This window comes from Cololabis saira, chromosome 11 (genome assembly GCF_033807715.1).
Source record: "Cololabis saira isolate AMF1-May2022 chromosome 11, fColSai1.1, whole genome shotgun sequence".
NCBI classification, from domain to species: Eukaryota; Metazoa; Chordata; class Actinopteri; order Beloniformes; family Belonidae; genus Cololabis; species Cololabis saira.
In genome coordinates, this window is record NC_084597.1 from 33,570,916 (window position 1) to 33,598,527 (window position 27,612).

Genomic DNA, 27,612 nt, shown 5'->3' on the forward strand with positions numbered 1-27,612 from the left:
TTAGGCCTGATTTAAAGGATCTGACAGTTGGAGCAGACCTCAGGTCTACAGGAAGTTTGTTCCACCGGTGAGGAGCAGAATAACTGAACGCTACCTCACCTTGCTTGGTTCTGGTTCTGGAACCACAACAAACCAGATCCAGATGAACCTCAGGGGTCTGGGAGCTTCATAGGAACAGATCAACCATGTATTTTGGTCCAAGACCATTCAGTACTTTGTAGACCAGCAGTAAGATTTTAAACTCTCTCCTTTGACTCACTGGAAGCCACATAAGTATAAGTGTTACTATAGATATAGATATATAGATATATGTAAGCGGTGGGTCGGCAGCAGCCAGACGCCCTTTGAAAATGAATGGCTGCCGGCTGATTTTGACGTTTGTGAAGCTTTTGTTGTGAATTCAGGGTTAGGTGTCAATTCAGTGGAAGCTAAGGTATGGCAAGGTTACGAGTCACAGAACTTAACTAGAGTATCAATCAACACGTCCAGCAAATACTCATCACAGAGGTCTGCTATGTAGCTTATCTGTGTGGTCAAGAAAATTGGAACTTTTTCAAATGCAGTCTCGCTCACTGCAAAAACTCAAAATCTTACCAGGAATATTTGTCTTATTTCTAGTTAAAATGTCTCATTTTTAGTCAAAAAATCTCATTACACTTAAAACAAGAGTCATCACCAGAAAAATAACTTGTTATTTGACCATTTTCACCTGTTTCAAGTAAATTTTCACTTGAAATAAGTAGAAAAATCTGCTAGTGGGACAAGATTTATCTTCTCATTACAAGCAAAACAATCTTGTTCCATTGGCAGATTTTTCTACTTATTTTAAGTGAAAATCTACTTGAAACAGGTGAAAATGGTTGTTTTGAGTCTTGTCTTAAATGTAATGAGATTTTTTTAAAAATGAGACTAAAAATTAGACATTTTAACTAGAAATAAGACAAATATTCTTGTTAAGATTTTGAGTTTTTGCAGTGTAATAATTAGTGAAATCGATCATGTTGTTCTTATTTGCATTTGTAGTTATTCCATAAATGTATTTAAAAAAACAAACATTTACATTTAACCCTTGAAGCAAAGGTGTGGCGGCTGCCATACCTAGCCATACCCAATTGACGCCCTTGGGTTATTCTAAACTCGTGTCTGCGTTTGCTTCACTTCACCTGCAGGGGGCAGCAGCGAGCCGCTACTCACCAACGAAGAAGAGACGTAAACACGACAGCTGCAGCAGTGGAAGGTTAGAGTTTCAGTTCATGTTAATGTGTTAAAATGTATTCAGTCATTGTTAAGGTCTTGTACTTATAAGACAAGTGTGTTGTCTCGGTACTGAAGTAGTAACATGTGAAAAAATGTAACTTAAGACGCCACGTAAGATGAATTTCAGCTGGTACCCTTCAAGTGTCCAAAGATGCAGGACAATAAAAATTTAAAATGATCCGAATAGTTACATCACAGTTATAAGATGTGTATGTATTTTACTAAATCGGGTGAAAAGTAAACGCAAGAACATCCAAAACCTTTTTTGCCCCATTACTCCACAGCATGGCTTAAGGTTTGTATATGACACTATGAATAAAATCAACCCATAATTTCAGGTTGTTAGAGCTCTGGACTCAGCTGGAGCACCAACACCTGCATCCACACACATTAACACAGTTAAAACACGTTACCTCAAAATCATTGATTGTTTGAATAATTGAATGAATAAATGAAAGAAAGAACCAAGCCGTTATCGCAGTAGTATTTCAGAAATAATGTAAAGCTGTGATAGCAAACTGCTTTTGTGTTCTGTTGCTTGTTTGCTTGCACTGTCTTTGTTCTCTGTTGTGGATACACTGAGCGGATACACTTTAGCAGACATTTGACTTGTGATGGCAAGGGAGGAACAGGTTTGATCAATGACATTAACAGCAGTTCAGTTCAAAGATCGCTGTAAATAATACTTGTTCACGATCATAACTTACAAGACAAGATCGTAAGACATACATACCTATAATCTAGGAAGCCTTCTTTTAATATTTCATAGATTTGGCTGTATTTGTAGGCAGTTATCTTAATTTGAATCTATATTTGTACTTTTAAAAACTTTCCCTTATCCTTGATTTTAATTATATAGCCCATCTGTAAATACAGCCTTATAATACGAAAACCCAGGGAGGGTCGAACATTCTAAGACCGGTGCAACTAAAGGTCATCATAATTACTAATTACATTTGGACTGTTGAGGCACAGGGTGGAGTGGAGCATCACTGACCTGCCACTCTTCCAACCCTGGTGCACACACACACACACACACACACACACACACACACACACACACACACACACACACACACACACACACACACACACACACACACACACACACACACACACACACACACACACACACACATAGCCAATTCTCGGCTTGAAATTTGGCTCGTCTGACACTTCACTTTAAATGGATCATAGATACTGTGTATGATTTGTATACGGTCTACACTCAGCTTCAATTGCACCTTAATTCTAACAATATTTATGAAAGATTTTACGGCACAGAAACTGCATTTAAAACATTTTAAATGATATTGTAATGTCTGATTCACCCAGCTCTTCCGTGCAGGTGCTCTTAGATTTGACAGTGGCATTCGACACCGTCGACCACAAAATTCTTCTGACCTGTCTGGAAGCCAGTGCAGGCCTCAAAGGCACAGTGCTTAATTGGCTTTAGTCTTATCGGACAGACATTTTTCTGTCAACATCAGCCCTTATTATTCAGAAAAGGCCAACCTTGCTGATGGAGTGCTGAAAGACTCAATCTTAGGCCCAGTCTTGTTTTCATTGTATTTGTTGCCATTTGGAATAAATCTTTGAAAAACATAACATCTCTTTTCACTGCTTTGCGGTGATGTCCAAATGTATCTGCCATTCAGCACTAAAAACGATTGCTTTGGAACACTGCGTAAATGTTTAAAAAAAACCTAAAAGACTGGATGTCATTGAACTTTTTAATCTTAAATGATCAAAAAACTGAAATTGTCACATTTAATGAGCTTGTCTGCCCCAAATCAATGGTTTTAGTGAATTATCTTCTTATTGGCTTTCTTTTTTTAGCCTTTTTAGCAGGGCGAGCCGTTACAAGTAACGCTGGAGGTGGTATTTTTGGCTGCGTTTTCTCGTTTTCTGCGCCATTCTTCAGCAAACGTGACTCGAGTGTGTGTTTTCCGGCAAGATTTTCGACGTGATCAGTGCGCGCATGGGACAGAGGGGGGCGTGGGCGGGACTTAAAATGAAGGCATCTGATTGGTTCTTTCCCCCCTGCCAAGCCTCTGGTCCTGGACCAATCTGTTTCATTCGGTGCGCAAAAAAACAGATTGGTCAGAGTTTTTACAGGATTAAAGCTGTTAGAGAGGTCGGATTTTTTTCTTTCCTTTTTCTGAACACATTATTCACTGGCTACTCTCAGGATGGAAGGACCATTTCACCCAGTATAACAATAAATGTTTTTGAATACGATTACAGACTATACCTTTAACTGAGTGAGACATTTTATTAGATTTTCATTTGTTTTATTATAATTTTTTGCATTGTTTTTATTTAAACTATTAACAGTATTTTATATATTTTATATTATTATTATTTTATACATATATCATTATTTATTATTATGTGATTTCTGAATAAATTTGACCGTGACCTTGATCTACTGACTATATGCGTGCTGTCTTAGGTACATGACAGAAATCCAAACATGTCTAAATAATAGAGGATCACAGTCGGAATAAAATACCAATAAGATACAATCCTAAAATCTGTCCTTTAGGCAGAAATCCACACATGAATCCGGTCAATAATCCTCTCAGTTTGTCCTGATGCAGGTTTGATCAACATAGTAATCTGATAAATTCTGCCATTACTGATGTGAATTATGGATGTGAAGGTATTATCACAAATAATAAATTATTACTGACAAATATGAGTAAAACCTGTTTACAGCAGAACTGAGCCATATTTAGCTGGTTACAAAATCGGTATCATTGAAGGCAGTCCAAGCTGCACCGATCTAAAATGCTGAAAATGTCCTTTGTTAATAATTTGACTGTATGTTAAGAGATGCTGTGATTAGTTTATCAATCAGATGGTTAACAACTACTAAGTCGGAATGAGTTGGATCATCAGTTTATTGCTGGTTTAATTTTTACGTGGTGGCAGTTAAGATTACCAACTATTAGATATTTGAATAACAATAATTTGGGCACTTGTTTTATTATTATTATTATTATTATTAATATTAGTATTATTATTATTATTATTATTATTATTATTATTATTATTATTATTATTATTATTATTATATACAATAACTATATCATTAACTGTATGTTATTAGATTATACATCTAATCTCATTAGATGGAAAATATCTTTGTTCTTTATGTTTAATAGACTAAATTAATCAGTGTAATAAGCAAACAGATGATTGCAAAGGAAATGAAGGTTAACCACATCTCTTGTTACAGTCGCCATGGCGGGCAGGCGAGCTCTGAAGGCTGTGCTCATCGACCTCAGTGGAACTTTACATATAGAGGACACCGCGGTGCCGGGAGCACAGGACGCCCTAAACAGGTAGTAAACGGCCCACAAATCATGGACAGGGTTTAAGTCTGGATGTCAGCGATTGAATGAAAGCCAGCAGCATCTGGTCAATTAAGATCAGGATTTAAAATGACTGATTTACAGCTTTGGTCTTTGGCAGAAACCTGGGAAGTTTTATTATTGTTGTTGAAATGCCCACATCTGTGTCATTTGCTGCGCAGCGCATTAGTGCATCATTTAATTTGCAGGTGGATTTGAATTTGAAATGTGCTTTAAACTACAGGATGTTAACTTTGTTTGTTCTGGTGCCACCAGGTTGCGGCAAGCTTCTGTCGCTATAAAGTTTGTGACCAACACAACCAAAGAATGCAAGAGAAACTTACTGGAGCGACTGAAACGCCTCAATTTTGACCTGACGGTGACATAGTCAAATGATTGCACATATATATATATATTTTTTTTTTTCCCCACATAATTTGATTCGGAAGTCTGCTTTTCCTTATCTTGTTTTCTGCAGGAAAAGGAGCTCTTCACGTCTCTGAGTGCTGCGAGAAGCTTGTTAGAGCAGAAACAACTCAGGCCGATGCTGCTGGTGGAGGACAGCGCACTGGAAGACTTCACTGGTACTCACTTCAAGTTTGTGTGAGACATAGAGGACACCTGATTTTTTTTCTTCTTCTTCTTTTGATGCGAACTTGAAGTGTGGTTTTATTTATTCATTTATTAAATAATAGTTTGGATTTAGTTAATCAAGAACAATTTTAGGTGACAAGAATTCAAATAGCTCTTTGAATTATGAAGATGCATAGAAAAACCAGAAAAACATTTACTGCAATTGAAGACACAAAGCTGCATTTTTTTGTGAACCGTGACTGAGCAGCTGTTTGTAGTAAAGCGATGACCTGATTGGTGTTTTCTGCATGAACATTATTTCTTTCCTTCTGCAGGTGTTGTGACATCAGAGCCAAATGCTGTCGTGATTGGACTCGCTCCAAACCACTTCAGCTACCAAACACTCAACAGGGCTTTCAGGTGCTTGATAGTTTCTTTTCGTGATAGTTTGAAGAAACCATGAGCAACTTTTAATGTACATGTTTTGTATGTTTATTCCTCCCAAGAATGATTCTAGAGGGAGCTCCCATCATTGCGATCCATAAGGCTCGCTACTACAAACGTAAAGATGGTTTGGCCCTCGGCCCCGGGCCCTTTGTGGCAGGACTGGAATATGCTACAGACTGTAAAGCAACTGTTGTTGGAAAGCCTGAAAAAACATTTTTTGCACAAGTTAGTATTTTTTTTTTTATTCTTTCATTTACTGTTCTTTTTTGTATCTGAATTGGTTCATTGATTTTTAGAGCGAATGATCCAATAATCAAAGCCTCTCCTCATTTTCTGTCGGCTGTCTCCTTCACACAGGCTCTGTCTGATTTAGGATGTAGCCCGAGTGATGCTGTCATGATTGGAGATGTGAGTATATTTGCAACTGTTGCTCAGCAGCAAATTGATTTGTAATTTGTTGCTGATACTGGTACAGATCAGGATCAGGCATATTTACTTTCCAGGTGATCATGAGGATATTGAGTGGCATGAAACACATCCATTTACTCAAACAATGTTGTGTAATAATATCACAATAATAATAAAAATGTCACACAACTTCTGTAGGTTTCACTCTACAGTAAATGATCTATCTGCACACTGCACAACTCGATAATAACCATTTCACCAGTCTGTGTCCATGAGTGTCGTAACAGCTGCATGTGTTATTCCCTGCAGGATGCCAGAGATGATGTATGTGGGGCTCAGAATGCAGGAATGTTGGGAATTCTGGTCAGAACTGGTGAGTTACCTGCTCACTTTTTATATTTATCCTTAACATCACTGTGAACTACACAGAGAAATTTTAGTACTTTTATTTTTGTGACTGATGACATTCCATCTTTGTTGTCATATTTCAGGTAAATACAGAGAAGGAGATGAAAATAAAATTGACCCGCCTCCTCATCTGACATGCAACAGCTTCACAGATGCTGTTGACCACATCCTGCAAAACCTGCTCTAAGCTACAGTCAACTCATTTCACTCCTGGTACCTTTCATTTGCACGATAGAAAGCTATGTGAGTTATCAGTGTTGGATTCAAATAACAGTGAAAAAAATAATAGGAACAACTGAATCATCTTTTCCATGTGTGAGTTCAGACAAGAAAAAAAAAAAAAAAAAACTTCTGCAGTCAAACCATGACAAATGTTTTGGTACATCAGGAAAAATTCAATTAAATCTAGAGTGGACAAAAAATTCCATCACTGTCCTTTTTCCATTTTCTCTTTATTTCAAGCCATTAGTAAATGTGCAGCCAGCTTATAAACAGTGGTATGGGATCAGAGGATCATTTTTATATTTGTTCAGGGGGTTTACATTTCTATATAATTCAAAGAAGCTTTGTACTTTGATTCTTTTTCCCAATTGAACTTTTTAATATATTGTTTTTGAACACTATTAAAACCTGTACAACTCCAACTTACAGTGAAATGGCACAAATATGCAATGCTTGGGGGAAAAAAAGCAGTGCTTGTAAAATCATTTCTCCATATGCCCTCTAAGTGTAACTGCAGGGAGTGGGTTTTGGATTTCTCTTTATTCTTCCTTTAGCCCCCCGTGTCTGTGGGAGCATCAAACAGACATGTACTCTCTCTCCCAGGCTGTGTACTTGTCCATCAGGTTTCGGGCAGATGGTTTGGTGTGCCCGATTACTTCCATAAAATCAGCTGTCGTTACAGTTTCCAGCTGGATGTCAGACATATCGCCTGTTTCTGTAAAAAGGAATCGGGAGAGGGAGCTGAAATGTTGTAGGAGTCTCCATCCATAAGATTTGGTGTGTGTGTGTGGGTGTGTTTTATCTTACCATCCCGATGCGACTCCAGAACATCAAAGACCTTGCGAACTGGTCTCATAGCAGCCTCCTTACACACCAATCTGATATCAGACCCAGAGTATCCCTCAGTTTCCTGTTAAAACACACACACAGGAATGCAATGATTTATACACTGGTGTCGTGTCTTAAAATATAACATGAAGAGAAAACAATTGCAGAATTTGAAATATAAAGTTTATGTCAGTTTGAGACATAGTAGAACCTAAAAACTTACCTTTGCCAGCATTTTATAGTCCAACACAGTTGTTAGCTCCACCCCTCCGATGGAGCTGAGAGAAGGAAGCCAATGAGAGATCATAACTTGCCGAGCGAGTGAGGAGGGAAGACTCACTAGAATCCTCTTCTCTAACCTCCTCAGCATTGCGTGGTCCAGTTCCCTGAAAGAAAAACAACATTTGGTACAAATCAACGATTGCTACATGCAATGGTCACACAAACATGCTGCCATTATGAAAATGAATGCCTGCGTGTGTTTATTTGAAGCTTTACCAGGGCAGGTTGGAAGCGGCAAGTACAAACACCAGGTCCTCTGATCTTGCAAGTCCATCCATCTGAACCAGCAGCTCTGTCTTCATCCTCCGACTCCCCTCGTGCTCACTCCTTAGAAGAGACACCAATATTCTCTTAAACCAGATTTATTCACTTTGGCATCCAATAAAATACTCAAGTCAACATAAACAACAGAATTTACTATAATTAGCTGTTGAACTCACCCCAAGCCGGCACCTCTTTGGCTCATCACTGACTCTAACTCATCCAGGAAGATGGTGGATGGAGCATGGTATCTGGCCAGCTCAAACAGAACCTGTAGATGTCAATACTTTATGTAAAAAAAGAAATAAAAGTATGTGCTTGTAACATAGCTTTTAATGGTCTTTTCTAACCTACCTTGACCAGTTTTTCTGAGTCCCCTCTCCACTTGCTGACAATGCTGGAGGCTGAGATGTTGAAGAAGGTTGTCTTGCACTCGGTTGCCACAGCTTTGGCCAGGAGTGTCTTGCCTGTTCCTGTGTGCACGTCAATCACATGCACATATGCAGTTAAAATTCAAAAGACTATGGGCCTGATTTACTAAGATCCTAAACAAAGAGTACTAAATTGCGTGTGCACTGAAAAAGTTTGCGCGTGCTGTTGTTGTGTGTTTTGCGGGTGATCAACTAAGAATGCTTGCGCAATTGATAACAGGTGCAAACAGCAGTATTTAAATGAGGTGTTGCGTGTCTTACGGTTTGCGCCATGGAGAGTGGATGGAAACATAGTCGCAAGCGCAAAATGAAATTTGACGAGTTGGAATTAGAGATAGAAGAAGAGGATAGAAGAGGCAAATAAACACATTCATGAACTACAGCAAAGAAATTTAAACATTGCCAAAAGAAACGCAATATGGGAGAAAATCTGCGATAGAATAAATGCAGTTGGTAAGACAAAAAGAACGGCAGATGAGGTTAAAAGAAGGTGGCAAGATATAAGGCAAAGAACTAAAGAAAAAGTGGCCTTTAATAAAACTTGTGCAACCATTTTTTAAATAGCATGCAGCAGAATAAAGACTCTCTCTCTGCGTATTCTTTGATTTTGGCGATGTCGCCTCCTTGCCACAATAACAGCAGCCATCGGTGCGTAATGCTGGGCAGATTAGCACCTTCCTTTCGAACGTATTAAATACAGACGCAATCACAATCCCCGCAAAAACTTTCAGGCTTGGTAAATCTCATTGCGCGTGGTAAATGAACCCATTTGCATTTTCCCCTCCCAGTATTTAGATTTCTGGCTGGTACGCCCCATATTGATTATTCATCAGGGCAAAAGTACTAAATGAACAGCGTGTGCTATTTTGCTCATTTGAGAGGCGCAGTCCTCTTTGCACGCTGTTAGTAGATCAGCTGGCACATTGGTTTGCGGGTGATGTCAAGTTTGCACACGTTTTTACACACGCAAACCTTTAGTAAATCAGGCCCTATATCTTCAGTAATCACAAAGCCCTTGTTAAAAGAGCATGCATCTTTTTTCATTGCACTGGAGGTCTTACCTGGGGGACCATAGAGCAGCAAACCTTTCCATGGAGAAAGGATGCCCGTAAACAGCCGGGGGTACTACAGAGAGGGTAAGTTAAGGGTAGGAAGGAAGAATAAAAGAAGGACAACATTTAAATGAGGAGAGGGGGCTGGGTGATGAAGCCAAGATGTGAGTGAAATATGAATAAAACTACACAGGTAAACCTTTATTAATTCACTGTATTGTTCAATCTATTTTTATCAATGTAAAACCTCTTTTTTAGCAGCCCAATCAGAAGCTGAGCTGTGCGTAAAGAAAACTGATCAGCCTGATGAAAAGCTGAGTCAGTTCGGCAAATACCACATAGCATAAATTTGTCAGAATTTTAGATGGCAAACAGAAGCTGACTCAAATCACCCTGCTGACCTTATACCCCACAGAATGAATAATAATGGAGACAAAAGTTGGGGTTGTGTAAAGTGGAAGGATGGTGTTATTCAATAAAACAGCCTAGCAAAATATATGAGAAAATAGACACATCAGTCCTCATCTTCATCTGGAAATGTCAAGAGGATGCAGACAACCTGATTTGTTGTCATTATATCCATGAGAAAGGTCTGGATGATGATGATAAAAGTGTGTGTATGCATTTTTTGGCTGCATTTTTATAGCCGTTATCTATACAAAGAGGCAAATTTGTGTGAAAGGATCTGTGTATAGTAACTTCTACATGGCATTTCATGTATGTGCATCTCTTCCCCATGTCTGTCTATCCATCTCTGTATGTGTGTTGTCGTAAGTTCCCAGATATGGATTTAATGTCAGTCTAATAGACTGGCCTGACCCAGCTGCCCTCTTTCTCTTTAAGCCCTTTAAAGGAGATGTATTCAGAATCGAAGACAGAGAACTGATGCTGAAATACCAGCGCTTGTGTGGCGGTCGCACCTTAATGGGATAAACGACAGCCTCTTTGACTAATCGCTTGGCATCCTCCAGACCGATGATGTCCTCCCACCTCACATTTGGGCTTTGCAAATAGATGTCCTTTGGGGTTGAACACACACACACACACACACACACACACACACACACACACACACACACACACAAAGTGATGCATGTGAAAGAACACATCCTGGTGCGATTAGGCTTGCGTAAATAGGTGTCCTTTAGAATGAAACATCAGATAAGTGAAATAGATAGAACCTGCGCCTTCATTAATACAGCCAATCAATTCATTCACAACAAAACTCTTTACTGCTCTCTACTGCTCTCTAGTGGAAAAACTCATCAACACTATCACGCCAGTAAAAGCTAATACTTTTTCTTATTTTTACAAAATATACAATTGCTCAAGTTAAGAAAAAAAGCTTACTTCCACCTTGGTCGTAATGTGTTTGTTGTTGTCAGTATGATCAGTGAATAATTTGAATATGTGTGTGTGTGTGTGTGTGTGTGTGTGTGTGTGTGTGTGTGTGTGTGTGTGTGTGGTACCCTGCTGATGATTGTAGCCAGCTCTCTCATCTCACCACTCATCCCAGAAAAGCCACTGAGGGGCTTCAGCAGCCGCTCCTGCAACTGGTAGAGGTGTAGTACTTTATGTACCATAACTACATGTTATATTTGAATATATTGTGAATATTAATATTAAATCGTAAGTGTTGAGGCATCAGGGTTCAGTGTAATTACTTTGCTCTCTGAATCAGAACCAGCTCCTTTGACATCATCAGTGACTTGGCCCTGAGAAAAAAAATGTAATACAAATCTTTACAACTAAACGCTTAATTAATAAACATAGAGGTCTGTCCCAAAATGTACCCCAGAAACATCTGTAACTTTTACTAATACAGTATTGCTTCTATAAAATTTGGTTTAGGTTTTGTTAAATAAAAACTTAACAAATTATTATTTTTGCTAATACAATATGCAATGTTGTTTAAAAGGTTATATTTGAATAATCTTATAACCTGTAAAAGAACAATGTTATTTTTTTAGTGCCCTGATATTGTCTCACAGGGAATATTTTATTTTTCATGACTGTAATTGGAATTAGCTGGGATCAGCTCCAGCAGACCCCAGACCCCATTTCTTATGGTCATCTAGAAGCTTGTTGCATTGTTTTTTCCACAAACATTTCCAACTTCTCGTTTTCATGCATAGAAAGTGCTTTAGCACATTGAGTTTATGCTTGTCATATGAAATGTGCTATATAAATAAATCTGATTTGATTTGATTTGATTTACATAAAAACAATACACAAACATAAGACTTATTAATGCCCTATGCTCCTTCTTTTCAGGAGAAAAGTTGCCAGGGCCAAATCTTCACACTAGCCCAAATACATGAATGCTTATGTCATAATGTTTTAAACAAAAAAGAAGTACAGCACAGAAGCTTTACAAACTGATTAGTGAAATGAAGTGGGATTATTTTGGCAAAATGACAGCGGAGTCTTCATCTTGGAAGCATGTTTATGCGACTAATGTTTCGTCTCAGCTTTCACAGTACCTTCCTGTTCAAGGAACCCTCTCCAGCTGCCCCATTTTTGATGGCTGAAATGCTGACACCAAAATCTGAAGGCTCTGCATTCACAGCACAATTGTCCTGGAAAAGGAAATACATCAGTTAGAAAAATCCTCCTCCTGCAGCTCCTCTACTTGACTCACCCACACATTCACTTAGGTCAGAGGGGGTGGGGGGTTGGGGGCCTGGGGGAGGCTGTCTCACATGTCCCGGGACTGCCTGCTCCTCAGTTTTTAATAACATCTCAGACATGTCTACACTCAACAGATGTACACCTCACAAGCTCTGGGTGGCGTGGTTGTCCCCTCCCTCCTCCACTATAGTTGCAGTTCAGGAAAAGCCTTGTTTTCACCTTCCACGCACACATTTAAACAGACATACACACCTGCTCACTCACCTACATGCTCACCCCGCGGTTTCGGGGACAGCTAATCACAGTAGCCTAGTCATGATTTAGTTTTAGAGACCTGGAATGGTTGCTGTTTGTGTCTCTGCCTGTTCCCGTTTCTGTTTGTTTGTTTTTATCTCTTTCAGATTCCAAAGGCTTGTGTGCCCGTTGTGTGTTTTCCTTTGTTTCTCTCATTTGACTGTAACTTGGTGTAACTTGTACATTATATGTATTCATTGCACACAGACTGATGCATTCAAATGTTTATTTCATTTAATTGTGATGATTTGAAGTGGCAACAAATGAAATTCCAAAATTCCGTGTGTCACAAAATTAGAATATTACTTAAGGCAAATACAAAAAAGGGAGTCTGTGTGCAATGAATACATATAATGTACAAGTTACACCTTTTCACTGCAATTACTGAAATAAATCAAGTTTTTCCAAAATATTCTAATGTACTGAATTTTACCTGTATATGTTAAAAAAAACTTCATACAATGATGAGAAAACTGGCTTATAGGCTTCTAGCCTGTTGTTGTTACCTCTGAGAAAAAAAAAGAAAAGTCAATCAAATACTAATACATTTAACTGCTCTTAATTGGGTTGTCTTGTTTTCACACCTCTGCTTTTGGATGTACACTGGTGACTGCCTTCTTGGCTGTGTTTCCAGACTGCAGTGTTGAGGATGACAGGATTTTTGGAAGAGTCTTACAAGTCAAAGAGGTGGTCCTGATGACAACAACAGGCATATAAGACATCAACTATTGAGCATTAGATAATCTGAAATAAAAGAAAAAAATATGACAGTTGGACTGATTTACCTTTTCATTCCACCACTTTTCGGATGTTTCGTCTCACCTTCACAGAATAAAAGAAAAGAACCCTGATTTTGATTAAGATGATCTCACTGAACATGAGCTAAAACTTGAGTGTCGCTCACGTGCCTGGTTCTGTCGTTCTCCTGATAAGTTTGGGATTCTTCTGGAACTTGACATAGTGATAATTCTCATACTCCATTAGCACCATCTCCAGATCGATGTTATCACAAACCTCGAACCTCCCCATCACTCCATTTGTGGCCTGATCCAAGGCCACTGCTGCTGCTACATAGCTGGTGAACAAATAAAACACACGTGCACATTATAAAGATCACATTGGTCAAGGCCAACTATTCCTGCCAGCTTATACAATCTTTATTGCATTTTCTTGAACTGGTTTGATATATTGATCCAATATCAAGCACTTCATGCTCTTTTCCTTTGTGTTAAACAGTTTTGTTTTTTTTGGAACTGTTTTTGTATCATTTAGTTTACTAGTGCTGTAGCTTGCTGCATCAAGGAGTAAGTGGTAGTTTTGTTGCTGCTTGTTCACATGCATTTGTGTGTAGCAAACAAACGCTACCTCCTTTTTAACCAGTTTTGGACAACTAAAGAAAACAATCACTCTCTAAGTACAAAACAACTCAACAATAAAATGTTGAGATGCCATTGGAAATAAACTGCAGCAGCTTTGTACAAACCCCTGTCCCAGTAGATGGTGGTAGATCAGAACAAGGATGCTTTTCTTTCTCATTTCGGTCTTCAGCTCATCCTGTGGGACAATAAAAAACATTATAACATAATAAAAAACATTATTTATATATATATATATATATATATATATATATATATATATATATATATATATATATATATATATATATATATATGTATGTATATAATATATCAGAGGTGGAAAAAGTACTGAAAAATTGTAATTGAGTAAAAGTATCTTTACTTTGCTTAAATCCTACTCAAAGTAAAAGTAAAAGTACTCATCTAAAGATTTACTCAAGTAAAAGTACAAAAGTACTTCATTTAAAATGTAATTTGAGTAAAAGTTACTTTCAGTTATTTAATGCAAAAAAAGGATGAGTCACGAATCAAATCCAGCACAAGTTGTTTTAATTAACTTCGAGGCATATTAAAGTATTAATTTAATTAATTTAACATCCACACTTGTAAAAGCTCAGCTGAGCTCAGTAACATTATCCTTTTACTTCTGCAGAACACGACAAAAAGGACAGTCACAACCTGTACTGTAAAGTGCAAACTATTTTCAGTCATATTGTCCAACCGACAACACTAAAACCAGAATCAAAGTATTCAAACACAAAATAAAGTGCCCAATGCCCGCAGGATCCTGCTATTCACAATAAACCAAAATAAAACGCCCACAAGATTTTCACCATAAATTTTGTACTCAGTAACGTGAGGGGGTTCAAATGTAGCAAAGTAAAATACTTGGGTCAAAATGTACTCGAGTAAAAGTAAAAATTACATATTTCAAAAACTACTTAGAAAATTACAAATTACTCATAAAAAGTACTCAATTACAGTAACGTGAGTAAATGTAATTTGTTACTTTCCACCCCTGTAATATATGAACATTAACAATGAGTGGGGCAGTAACAGTCAAGTAACTTCACCAGCTGACAGCAGGGGGAGACACATTTCCACACATAAGGAACACGTGACAGGTATCTAGGCAACCAGACGCAGTTTCTTTAAAGAAACGGCATAAATGTAGCAGAATTAGCTCAACGGCCAACTGCCAAATTTGAACCAGTGAAAGTTTGGCAGTTATTTACCACGTAGAGCAAATGTAGACCACATGGACTTATACTGAATACACAGGAGATAATACTGAGTGTAATTTGTTATTCTCATCTATGGTTCTTGCCAGCTACCCGTCTCCGTGGCTATTTGCCGGAAACTTGCTCGAAACCGTGACAAAGTAATCCTCTCTTTCACTCACTGCCTCCCGGGCTTGATGGGCGGTTTTCATGGACTGATAAGTAAGGTCCATCATGACTCTGGACAGTAGCGGCGACAGCAGTGTTCAGCGGCCGCTGCCTGAGGGTTTTGAGTCCGCGGGTCGGGGGTTCCCTCGGGGGCTTCCGTACACACACAGTACTGTCTTGTTACCGCCTCTCCCTCAGCCATGCATGAAAACTCACCCCTTCATTGATATTGCCAGTGTTGTGCAAGTTCATACTTCCCATGAACTAGTTCAAAGTTCAGTTCACATACTTTAAAAATGAATAGTTCACATTCATAGTTCACCATTTTCATTTTGAACTAGTTCAAATTCAGTTCATTTCAATATTTTTAGGTTAGAAGTATGAATGAAACGCACCCTATTCTAAAACTGTTCACTGTATACAATGATGTATTGTCTTAGTGGCTTTTCAACTTTACTCAGAGGCTGTAATTCTCCAACAATGTAGTCCATTATCAGTTTGTCTACCTGTTGCTGGGAAATCAAGCCCCTGAAGGCTGCAGGCAGAGTGACTTGGGTCGTTTGGACGGATGCTTTAACTCCACATGACTTATAATGCGGTGAGCCTAATGGTCCGCAAATGGTACACGCCAAGGTACTGCAGTGGGGGTCAGGAGGCCAAATAGCACTACTCTGATCTGAGGCTGTCCTTTCCTAGTAGTCAGGATATCTGAACTTCTTGAAGAAGATATTTTTCGGGCAACTGGAGTGTGGTGGGGGCCTCCTGCTCGCTTCCCTGACGCCTTGGTCTGACCTCACCCCTCATTGCAATATATAAATTACCAATTCTAACTCTAATAATTTTTCCTGGCATTATCATGATATATTGCTTCAAAGTGTATTATTATATTAAGTTATAAAATCTCATGGGATGTTAAACTATAATATTATTATATTGTTATATATTATAGTATGGTGATATCATTTTGTTATGTTATAATATTATAAAAATTATGTTATATTAGGATATTACTATATTATTACGCTATATTTATATTATATCGTGCTACACCACTCTATATGATAATTATTCATTTGTTTACTTATTTATTCTCGAATTAATATTCTTAATTTATGTATCTACTTTCATCATCTTATTTACACGCGCGCACACACACACCTAGATACATGTCATTGTAACTGATGTCGTCTTTTGTCGCTGTTTGCACTGTATGTTAATAAAAAACAAAAGAAGATATTTTCACACCTAGACAGTCAGAAGGACAGGGTTGTGTGATTCTAAAGGTTTTCAGTTGGCTGTGACTTCATCATAAGAAAGTTCATGTGTTAACCCCTGGCATAAGACAACAAAGCACACTTCTTTTTTTTGTCTGCATACACATTAGTGGTTAATACCAAGTTGGTAAAAACCTAAAGCATATACATTTTAATATATAACCAATTTAATATAAAACATATATATATATATATATATATATATATATATATATATATATATATATATATATATATATATATATATATATATATATAAAGTCCTTAAAAATATATATATAATTAATATAAACATGTGTGTGTGGGGGGGGATGGGGGTCAGGGTGGCATCCGCTGCCACGCACAACGGGCACACAAGCCTTTGAAATCTGTAACAGAGAAAACAAACAGACACGAGAACAGGCAGAGACACAAACAGCAACCATTTCAGGTCTCTGAAACTGAATCAAGACTAGGCTACTGCGATTATCTGTCCACCAAAACTGTGGAGTGAGTATGTAGGTGAGTGAGCAGGTATGTATGTTTGTGTAACTGTGTGTGTGCAAAGTGAAAACAAGGCTTTACCTGAACTGTAACTATAGTGGAGGAGGGAGGACAACCAGCCACCAGAGAAGACCATAAGCCGACATGGAAGAAACCCGAACCCAGGCCGATGTAATATTGATACATAAATATGCACATATACATTTTTAAATGTTTAATAAGAACAGGTTCGATTTCGAGAAAAATGTATTTCATCTGGCACTTTCCGTTTCAGTCTTTAACCAACAAGTTTAGCAATATGTTTAAAACACTGTGGCATGTAAGCCAAACACCACCACTTTGGGTGCTTATTATACAGTATCAATGGTAATGGTTTTTGAAGGTTTGATTAAAAAAAAAAGAAAAAGGCTGAAAATAAGGCTGTTTAGTTGGAAGTGGTGAATTCGACAGCATGAGTTTACTTACAGTAATTCCAAGAGTACAACAACACCAGTATATTGCATTGACATTGTAAAACATTGGACACAGGTAGTGTTATCTGATTTCCGTTTCTCCTGATGGGCTAGTGCAAAAATAAAACATGGACACCTATACCACTGAAATCCAAGTTCATTGTTCAAGTTTTTTTCCTGTCAGTTTCAATAGTTTCAATTAAAGCTACACATTCAGCAGAACAATGAAACAATTACAGACCAACAGGGCAGAAGATCAGAGAAGAAAAGCTGTTTTCCCATTTTCTTGTACAAATATGAAAAGTGCAAAGATGACTTTGAATCAATACAGTTACAACATCAATAAAGTGTCGTCTCTTATTATGTAATATGTTATATGAAATTAAACGTTAGCCATAATTCAGATAGATGTAATAAGACTTTCCTCTTGGGATTCAAATGTTTTTTTTTTCTTTTTAATAAATGTTGTGCAAGATGGTCAGCTATAAATGAGGAAGTGCTGGCTGTTTTTTTAGAAACTTACTATTTTTCTTGTCAGTGCTGGTTTCAGGAGAGGGTTATGGAAAATTATAGATCATAAACCTGGATTGAAACAGTTTCTTTAAAAATTAAAGAAAAAAACCCCAAAACTCTACATTTTAGGCAATAAACTTTGAGAGAGAGCGAGAGAGAGCGAGAGAGACAGCCCGCTATCTAAGGAAAATAGTAGCTTTGACTGGATTTGATTGCTTAGTTTAGTTAACTTCAGTTTTGAATATTTGTTTTCAAAGTAAGTCCTTCATTGGAAAATGTGTACTGAAACATTTGAAAGTCAAGTATTTAACTTAATCTGTTTTTAGACGTCGCTGGTTACTGTAATTTTATAGAACTCCAAACCCTAGTACCATATTGTGATTTGCCATAATCGCATAATCTTTTAAGGTTATAAGGCCTCAAATATTTAAACATGATCCCAAAATAACATCTAACATCGACACTATATAACTGTGGAAAAAGCCTGAGCTCCAACAACATTGCACACTGAGCTGGATAAGATGCCGAGCATTGATGCAGATTTCTGTGAAACACAATAGGGCTCGACTCAGAAGGAAACTTGTGTCTTTTCATGGGAACAGAGATCAAATTGAAAAGTACTTTCGTAAGAAATGCATCAGTTTGACTTATTTTTTGAAAATGTTAAGATCACAATCTGAGATAGAGTTATACATTTATTTATGTACAATCTTAATGAGGTGAAATAATTTTAATGATTCAGATGAAGTGCTTGATGCAGCCCAGATTGATAGAAATGTTAAATTCTTGCAAATGGAACCATCAGCACAGACTCCCCTCATGGCAGAGTTTACTTGCAAAGGATGTTTTGTCGTCAGTGCCCATGTGCAAGTCTCTCTTCTCTCCTGTTCCTCAGAGAACTCCAGTTTGTGAAAGCATGGTGCCAGCCTCGAGCAGCAGAGCCTTCATGTAAACGTGGAGGGTGTAGAACATTGTGAGGAAGTCCTGCGTGCTGAAGAGGGTGTCTGCTAGAGCAAAGCCCATTGTTGAAGGGATGAAACCTCTGCCATACTCCACCATCCAAGTCCCAGCACTCCACTGAACAGACGTGGCTTCACCCACTCCATGCACAAGGGTGTCGCCTGTGGAGTGTCAACATGAGTGAGAGTGTGAGAGAGAGGCATTTGTTTAGATGAATCAAACATTTATTTAGAAATCATGCAAGATATTTTTCATGAAACTAACACTGATGGTTAAAGTGTGGTAATGAATTACCAGGATAGTATATTTCACTCTTGGTAGTCCCCTCTTTCCACTGTCGGAAAGTGCCAGAGATGATGGTGTCAGAAATTTCAGCCCAGTAACGACCTGAACGTGCAGGACAAAGGTAACAAAGTCAAATGTACTGTTTTTTTAAACCAAATATTCACAGGTTAGTACTGCTCAACCTTATTTATAAGTTCTCCCCAACAAATTAGCTATGTTTATGTTGAATACTTTAATTTTCATCTCTGTCTCTAGTAGATAGTAGGGCTGCAACGATTCGTCGACGTTGTCGACAAAAATCGATAATCAAAATTGTCGACAATGAATTCCATTGTCGACAATTGTCGCCGGACGTGTTTTTCCAATGGAGTGAGGCGTCTCATTTCAATACAATCTCTGTCGAGTCGCGCATGCATGCTCTGAGCGCAGCTGCGGGTAATAACTTTGATAAAAAATAAAATAAAAAGTTTGGGAGCATTTTAGCCTCGATACGGTGAATAAAAAGATTACTTGCAAGGTTTGCAAAGCCGCTGTTGCTTATCACGGGAGCACGTCGGTAATGCATTTGAAGAGAAAGCACGTCGGAGTGCTGAACGAAACAGACTCACCTTGGTAAGGTATTAAGCGTATTTTGGCTTTAAAAGAAAGCTTTAACGTTATGCCTGACAAAGTATTAAATTAAGTCAGATATTTGGATAAACTGCGTTTAGTGTCTGTGGCGCATCTTGGAAGAGAGACGCACGGGACCTCAGTCGGTCAGCAGCATTCTCTCCCTCCACAGCAATGTAATGGCCAAGCGATTCATTTGTTAAATTAATTCGTTTCATTCTAAACTTTGTTTATTTTATGTTATTTATTAGTATTATTTGAGCCACTCACAGCTGCTCTCGTTGCTTTAACCTCAATCACATAATGATGCAGCGCAAAAGGCGAAAAAAGGCTTGTGCGCTGATGACAATGATGTATTTGCATCTAACTTTCAGTCAGTTGCCTATGAACTGTCAATTATCCATCAAACTCCTCAATGATCATGTTAACATTAAATCAGATAGATTTGTTTGGACTTTTCTCTTGCGCGACGGGAGAAGAAACTAAATCAATGCATCTTTATTGTGCGCCGTGCGGGCATGAATTCTCAGAGTTTTGCGGGAGGGGCGGGAGTGTAACACACGATGCAGGCGCGGGCGGTAATGGTCAGAAATGCAGCGGGAGCAGGATGAAGAAAACAGTCCCGCTATATCAGGGCTCTAGTACCATCGTTCTTGTGTTTATTATCATTTGCCACATAATTAATGCAACCTCATACTAAATAAAAAAAATAAAAAATTACTAATTATCCGATTAGTCAACTAATCGTTTCAATAGTCGGTGACTAGTCGACTATTAAAATAGTTGTTAGTTGCAGCCCTAGTAGATAGTTGACTTCTTCTCTCTTACCTGAATGCCCTCCTGTGTCCACCGCAGTACCAAACAACAAGACGTACTCTGTGAGAGAGGCATGGAGGAGACACATGGAGCCCATCCACCCTCCAGCATTCACAAACACCCACTGCAGGTCTTCATCTGGCAGGATGTGGCCAGGATACCTAGTTCAGATGCACTTCATTAGAAATTATATTCACAGTTCCAAGAAAAGTAGAGACTCAGCGTTCATTCTTATCACAAGTTAAACGGAAGAGATTCACAAATCATAAAAAAGTACAAAAAAAAACAATATCTTAAAATTGATACATCATATTGCATTTTTGAAAAAAAAAAAAAAAATCATGCATTCATCAAGTCTTTCTAGTTGCTAAAACAAGTTTGAAGAGAAACTGATTTTCCCTGATACATTTCTTTTTAAAAGGCACTTTAAGTGGTCAGGAAATTATAAGCACCACTGTGGAAAGTCTTAACTGCTTAATGAATTATCAGACAGTGATTTTAATCAAGCAAAACTGCCCGATATCCCTGCTGTGAAGGGTTGATGAATTTCCAAAGTTCAGTGCTCGTGCAATCTGAAGAGACCACACTAAAAGTAAGAATTCATGTTTGATGACAGATTCTCAACTTGCCTTAAAATCATTCACAAACTGCAGCTGTCTTGAGTGCTTGACTCAATCTAGGACTGTGTGTGTGGTGTAACATGTCTGATACCTTTTCCTGAGCTCCACCACCACTTTGGAGAAAGCCTGCTCATGGTCCTGTCCTGAGAATGGACACATTAATGATACACATGAATGAAAAGGAGGTTAACATATTATTATCAGTAGAATTAATCTAAAAATCACTGTGATTTCATTTTAAACGGAGCTTGTTTGAACTGCAGGACGACATGGCTGGATTTATGTGTAAAACACCCTCAACTGCCAAACCCACCTGCGTACTGTTTGGCCAACTTGGCGATATCTTCTTTGTTAAAAACATACTGCTTGGTGGCCATCCAGTGCCGCAGGAGCAGCACAACCAGGGAGGTAACTGCGACGACCCCGAGGACCTTTAAAGACGTTCTGACAAAAGACATACCGCACTTACACACACAAGGCACAGACAACGAGACAGCAGCAGATTTAGTTACAAGCGTGCTCGAAGCTTGACAGACGGCTCCATATGGAAAAGAAACTCAAATCGTCTTCCTTGTCACGTGACGGAGAGCGATGGCAGCTGAGCCAATCACAGGCCGAGCCCGTCGTGTGGGCGGTGGCGACATTTGGGTTGCCAGTACGTAGGTAAACCCCCTTAAAGTCTTTTTTCATAAATTTTGCGTATTTGTGCAGAATAACTAAAAATAACGATGCATGTTTTCATGACACATGTTAACTACGGATATCAAAATGTCATGTTAATTTTTAAGGAACGTTCTCGTTTTATTTATTTGAACGTTTTGAAGTTTGTCGTGTGACGTTGATTTGTCTCTCATGGCACGGTTTGGGGCTTGTCAGAAACCAGGAAATGGCCCAGGAGGTGTTGTTGACAGGGCTGCTCGTGTGGAAGTTCAGACAGAGCTGGTGATCCAGAGACTGGACGGCTCTCCAACTGCATTGAGCATCATGAGCCGGGAACAAGGCGTCTGTTTCGACCCCAAAGGTAGGTTTTTTGTTCCTCTTTTAAGCAGTGCGCCACATTTAAGCTCATAAATCCAGCATATGGAGATAACAACACTGGAGTCATTTATCTCAAACTCAGTTTTAAGAGTCAGTTTGCTTCAGCTTTCTGAACTCCAAACCCAATACTATCCAATACTATAAGTACTCAATACTATACTGTAAGGCGTTTTTTTCAGCGACTTATATAGTGAAACTGGGCAGTGAGCTGTGATTGTGCTGAGACTGCAGGTTGTTTGACAACACAGCTGTCAGGTCTCGTGACTTCATGCAGAGTTTTCTGCCTGTTGCAGCATCTTTGTCTGAACGCTTTTGCAACGAGATCATGTGCTAATTAGGGATGGCCGGTATGGACTAAAAAATGTATCACGATAATTTCTGGCATTTATCCCGATAACGATAAAAATGACTATAAAAAAAATACCAATTCAACTCCACCTTTGTAACCATAAATCTATCTCGCTCTCAGATCCACCATGTTTGTTTGAATTTATCTTTCTTTCTTTCTTTCTTTCTTTCTTTCTTTCTTTCTTTCTTTCTTTCTTTCTTTCTTTCTTTCTTTCTTTCTTTCTTTCTTTCTTTCTTTCAGGCTCATTTCCTTCCTTCCTTCCTTCCTTCCTTCCTTCCTTCCTTCCTCATTTCCTTGTTTTCTCCCTTCCTTCTCCCCTTTCCTTCCTTCCTTCCTTCCTTCCTTCCTTCCTTCCTTCCTTCCTTCCTTCACGTATGTTGTGGGTGGATTTAACGCAGAACCCTAAATCAGCTTTACACAAAAACATCATCAACGGGAATTTATCGTTTTTATCGCGAGACGACAAATTCTTATCGTGAGGAATTTTTTCGACGGTATATCGTGAACAGTAAAATATCGCCCATTCCTAGTGCTAATAAAGACGTTTGTAGTGTCCCATGGTCAGCTTGACAAGCCTCTATTTAAGTTCCTCTTTGTTATTGTGTTTTCTTGTCACATTTCATGTGAATATTAGAGCACCAGCATCTGCGCTACAACCCACTGCGAGACAGCTGGGTTCTGGTATCGGCCCACCGGATGAAGAGACCCTGGGCCGGTCAGGTGGAGAAACCCTCTGAGGAGCACATACCCAGATATGACCCCCACAACCCACTTTGTCCTGGGAACACACGAGCAAATGGAAAGGTAAGATCCAAGTGTGGTAAATACGGAAACCCTGAGGTGAAAAACACAGTGAACCAGACCCAAACACATTAAAAAACACAACCACCCCAGAAAACAGCCAAAAATGAGGGAGGACTAAAATGTTTTTCTAAAAGCAACATCCTGAAATAGCTCTGTAGTTTTTGAGTCATTTATAAAACTTTTTTTTAGATTTGATAGAGTCTACTAGTTTGTTTTTTTTTCACATTTTTTTATTAATGCACTCTGAAGTCAACATACAAAATATCAGTAACAAACTCTTAATGCTAAGTCATAAACATAACTTTAGACACATAAATTATGTCTCAGACAGTTCATAATTTTTATGTATTTTTTAAATATTTCTTTTCACCCAGTGCTAAGTCAGTCCTGGGCATTGCTCTCCCTCTGCCATCCCCAGGAGGGCCCTGCACTGGGCTAAAAACCTCTTTACTTGAAGAATAAGCAGGGCAGGAGCAGGCGGGGCTTCTCTGGCCGGACGTAGCGCGTGGAAGGATCACGTTATTCCCCACCCCATCTGGCGCCCTGACTGGCCAGAGGGGGCATGTACAGCCCAGGAGTGCTGCATGTTTTTGTTGGGGTAGCACCCAGGGTGGGTGCTGAAATCATGGGGAAGTAAACAGGCCCTCAGCACCCACCAGTGCTGTGCAAGTTCATACTTCTCATGAACTAGTTCAAAGTTCAGTTCACATAGTTTAAAAATGAGTAGTTCACATTCATAGTTCAGCATTTTCATTTTGAACTAGTTCAAATTCAGTTCATTTCAATATTTTTAGGTGAGAGGTACGAATGAAAAGCCCCCCTATCCTAAAACTGTTCACTGTATAACAGTGGTCCTCAGGACCCTATCCTGCATGTTTTAGATGTTTCCCTGCTTCAGCACCCTGATATAAATGACTGTGTCATTAACAGGCTTGTGCAGACCTGGATGACAAGCTGATGATGACAATTAATTAGAATCAGGTGTGATGATGCAAGGAAACATCTAAATCATGCAGGACAGGGGTCCCGAGGACCAGGGTTGAAGACCCTGCTGTATACAGTCATTTATTGTCCTAGTGGCTTTTCAACTTTCATGACTTTCTTTGATTGTGAAGGACTTGCAGATATTTTCTCACACTGGACGGATGCTTTAACTCCACATAACGTTTCAAATGTGAAGTTGATGAGGCAGACGTTTGGATCTGTTTTCTCAGCGCAGGTGGACATAATTTGCACAGAAAGGTTCGATTTTTACCGTCAGATTCTTTGGGAGACAATGTGTAAGATTCACGCAAATAATGATAAGCGGATCATCATCTGACGGGTTGCTGACGCTGCGTCCACAACTTCTCTCTCTTCACTGTTCATGTGAAGACTGCACCGGGCTCGGGCCACCGTTGCCATGGAGTTGGTGCCCGTTGTTATGCTGGTGTGCACTGCATTGTGGGTAATGTAGTGTGAAGTCGTCATCTCTCGAGTATTTTCAATGCGCACTGCTCGCTGGTGAAATGTATTCCGCAATAATTGGACCTGAAGCTGAAACTCACATAATCTGAACAGTTCAAATTCCAGTTTGTTATCTGCAGAATGAACAAGTTCACGTTCAAGTTCTTTATTTGCAAATATGTTGCATTCAGTTCAACGTTCTCACAGTTATGAACGTGTTCAATGCACAACACTGGCACCCACAGCATCTCCGGCAAGAATTGAGCCCAGGACCTTGTAGCTGTGAGACAGCTGCACTACCAGCTGCCCCTCATTCTTGATGGTGTAAACAATCCTTGTTATTGAAAAGGCACATTAAACCACAACGTTGTCACTAATTCCAAGACAACGGAGAGCTGTTTGTATTTGCAGCGCTCTCTGGATACGTGTCACTCCAAACCTGCATACGAGTGGAAATGGTACTGGATTTTGACTCCAGTTTTTCAAATTTCTGTCTGTTTTATTTCTTGCAGGTAAATCCAAACTATGAAAGCACCTTTGAGTTTGAAAATGATTTCCCCGCTCTTCAGCCAGATGCTCCAGATCCTGGTGAGTTTTAGTGCTGGAAAAAATTACCAAATAATAACCATAAAAAAAAATGCATGCATTTTAATTTTCTCAACAAATACTACTTTTGTTTTCTCAGGTTCAGATCAACATCCATTATTTCAGACTAAAGCCGCCAGGGGCGTTTGGTAAGAACAAGTGTTGATGTGACACACAGAGTATAATAATAGTTCATGTAAACTGTTTTATTTTGTGAAAGTTTTATTTGTATTGTTTTCCAGCCATATTATCTGTTGGATGGATACAAATTGGATGTTATTTACTGAAACAAAACTAAAGGTAAAGTGTAATGCTAAAACAAATCAGTCTTCAAGTGATTCCTAGTTGTCCCAGCTCATCCCCAAACATCTCATCAGGGTTTTAACCAGCTGATTGTGAAGGTTGGATCAAGTGATGTGGCTCATTCACTTTCGTTTGTTCGGGTCATTGTACTGTTGAATTTCAACAGCACACGGTTCCTACCAGGTTTAAACCAGATCAGAGGTCCAGTAAGGCCTAGTAACTTTCCGGACTGTGTTACTTCCAAATCTTAAATTAGCAATGGGATATTGTTTCTGTACTTCATTAAGTAATATGGATTAGTATAATAAAAACAATAAGTATTACTGCAGTTGCTGAATAGGTAGATCACAATGAGTGCAATCAGATCTGTTAGGTCATGGCTATTGTTTTCATCATCATCATAATCAGCTCTTCCGGCAAAACCAATCATACTAGTCAGTGCACTGAAGGAAATCTTACTTGACCTCCAGTCAAGTAAGCACAAATACACGCCACGCATGAGGATATGTCGTTTCTGTAAGCGACCAGCAGATGGGGGTGTTGTTTCGCTTTAAAGGCTTGAATGCTATTTTCTGAAGACTGTGTAAAAAGCTGAATACAGGATAAGATGTTTTTCCTGAGGTCAGTTCTCGCCTTTTCCTGGGAGTGTGTTGTGTTCATAAAAAGTGTATTTTCTGATCTAAATGTGTTGACTGCTGGATTACTTTAGTGTTGTGTTGATTAAGAATCTGAGAAGCTTAACAGGATCCATAATCCTTTCTTAGTACGCACTTGTATAATATGATACATGATACAATACTCAGTAGATGCAACAAAGAGTTGGGTTTTGCACAGTCTTAGTAAATAAAGTTCGGTTTTCGCTCATTTTCGACCTCCTATATAGTATGCCATAGATCAATGAGTGAATTTTCATGACTGGAAGCACTGACTAAACCTTTTCACTTTTATCATGTCAAGAGAGTATTGCCGACCTCTAGCGTTCTAGATCAATATTTTGGGAAGACTTGGAGGATTCTGCCTGACAGCAGAGTTACAACTGAATAATAGATTAAATCAAAACTGTGCTGAATGCTCCGGTTGAAAACTGAACTGTGGGATTAGGTCCCTTGTGTTGGCAGACGTAGAGACTGTCAGGTATTGCTCGCTACATACGCTTGCATTGAAAAGCCCTGAAACAGCAGTGACTGACATGTTATGCCCTCTGTGTTGATTTTTACATTTCAGAGTGTTTCTCTTCCAGCCTGATTCAGTCTTACTGCGATTGTGTGTTCTTTTTTTTCTATTCACAGTATCTGTTTTAAATGCCTCTTGTCCAAATAATCCACACTACTTTTCTGTGTTTGAGGTCTGCAAGGTCTACACAGGTTCTGGGCCAGTTTTAAGGAAAAGGGAACATTGGAACTAAAATGTTGCTTGTTGCCCTGCAGCAACACTTGGAGAACCAATTAGAGGGGAAGGCAATGCAGGAAACATGTTTTTTTTTTTTTTTAACCCATCTGGGTTATGGAACACAAAAAAGAAATGTGCTAAGGGAAAAGATAAAACAACTCCTAATGATTTATTGTATCCCCCTCATGCACTTCCATATCAGCACTTCTGTGGCAAAAAAGATGTTCACACACTGTTATGTATCACTTTCATTAAAATTTTGGCTTATGTTACAGTAATTAAGTTGAACATTTCCTCTAAGGGAACTTTGTAATGTAATAGAAAGTACATCAGCTGTTATACTTAATTAATTACAAATATTTGTACTTTGAGAGGGTTTTGGCACAAACATTCACAGATACTGTTAGGCCACAAAGTAAATGACTTTGACAGAATTGTAACATTTGTTCTTTGTAGAATTTGCCTTCAAGGATTAATTATTCACCAG

The 27,612-nt window shown here is 38.8% G+C and overlaps 4 protein-coding genes across 6 annotated transcripts in view; 2 read left to right on the plus strand and 2 right to left on the minus strand.

Moving 5' to 3' along the window:
* The first annotated feature begins 1,191 nt into the window (after positions 1-1,191).
* On the plus strand, positions 1,192-8,409 carry hdhd2 (haloacid dehalogenase-like hydrolase domain containing 2). Of its 3 annotated transcripts, XR_009783498.1 has the most exons (10): positions 1,192-1,237; positions 4,502-4,607; positions 4,893-4,995; positions 5,095-5,200; positions 5,525-5,609; positions 5,696-5,861; positions 5,994-6,044; positions 6,354-6,417; positions 6,536-6,695; positions 7,995-8,409. XR_009783498.1 is itself a non-coding variant. In XM_061734384.1 (9 exons), exons 2-9 carry the CDS (start codon positions 4,507-4,509, stop codon positions 6,637-6,639), a joined length of 780 nt encoding a protein of 259 aa, XP_061590368.1. In that variant the 5' UTR covers positions 1,192-1,237; positions 4,502-4,506; the 3' UTR covers positions 6,640-7,972. The 3 variants fall into 3 exon arrangements, 2 of the variants coding, with proteins under 2 accessions (XP_061590368.1, XP_061590369.1); XM_061734384.1 differs by lacking the exon at positions 7,995-8,409 and having other exon boundaries at positions 6,536-7,972; XM_061734385.1 differs by lacking the exons at positions 1,192-1,237; positions 7,995-8,409 and adding an exon at positions 1,297-1,552 and having other exon boundaries at positions 6,536-7,972.
* Positions 6,920-15,331, minus strand: katnal2 (katanin p60 subunit A-like 2). Its single transcript, XM_061733191.1, has 16 exons — positions 15,214-15,331; positions 13,937-14,007; positions 13,362-13,528; positions 13,239-13,275; positions 13,038-13,146; positions 12,012-12,107; positions 11,193-11,243; positions 10,998-11,081; positions 10,449-10,547; positions 9,538-9,601; positions 8,400-8,518; positions 8,225-8,316; positions 8,001-8,111; positions 7,726-7,888; positions 7,482-7,584; positions 6,920-7,389 (listed from the first exon to the last, which is right to left on the minus strand). The coding sequence occupies exons 1-16, from the start codon at positions 15,265-15,267 to the stop codon at positions 7,250-7,252; spliced, it is 1,560 nt and encodes a 519-aa protein (XP_061589175.1). The 5' UTR covers positions 15,268-15,331; the 3' UTR covers positions 6,920-7,249.
* A 2,036-nt stretch (positions 15,332-17,367) lies between these two features.
* Positions 17,368-21,782, minus strand: sigmar1 (sigma non-opioid intracellular receptor 1). Its single transcript, XM_061733455.1, has 5 exons — positions 21,525-21,782; positions 21,303-21,354; positions 20,604-20,752; positions 19,176-19,268; positions 17,368-19,042 (listed from the first exon to the last, which is right to left on the minus strand). Exons 1-5 carry the CDS (start codon positions 21,667-21,669, stop codon positions 18,813-18,815), a joined length of 669 nt encoding a protein of 222 aa, XP_061589439.1. The 5' UTR covers positions 21,670-21,782; the 3' UTR covers positions 17,368-18,812.
* A 301-nt stretch (positions 21,783-22,083) lies between these two features.
* galt (galactose-1-phosphate uridylyltransferase) overlaps positions 22,084-27,612 on the plus strand; it is a 43,410-nt gene continuing 37,881 nt past the window's right edge. The window contains exons 1-4 of the mRNA XM_061734386.1: positions 22,084-22,232; positions 23,233-23,402; positions 25,361-25,436; positions 25,534-25,582. Of these exons, the coding sequence (XP_061590370.1) occupies positions 22,196-22,232; positions 23,233-23,402; positions 25,361-25,436; positions 25,534-25,582 (332 nt within the window). The 5' untranslated portion in view covers positions 22,084-22,195. The remainder of the gene's footprint in view (positions 22,233-23,232; positions 23,403-25,360; positions 25,437-25,533; positions 25,583-27,612) is intronic.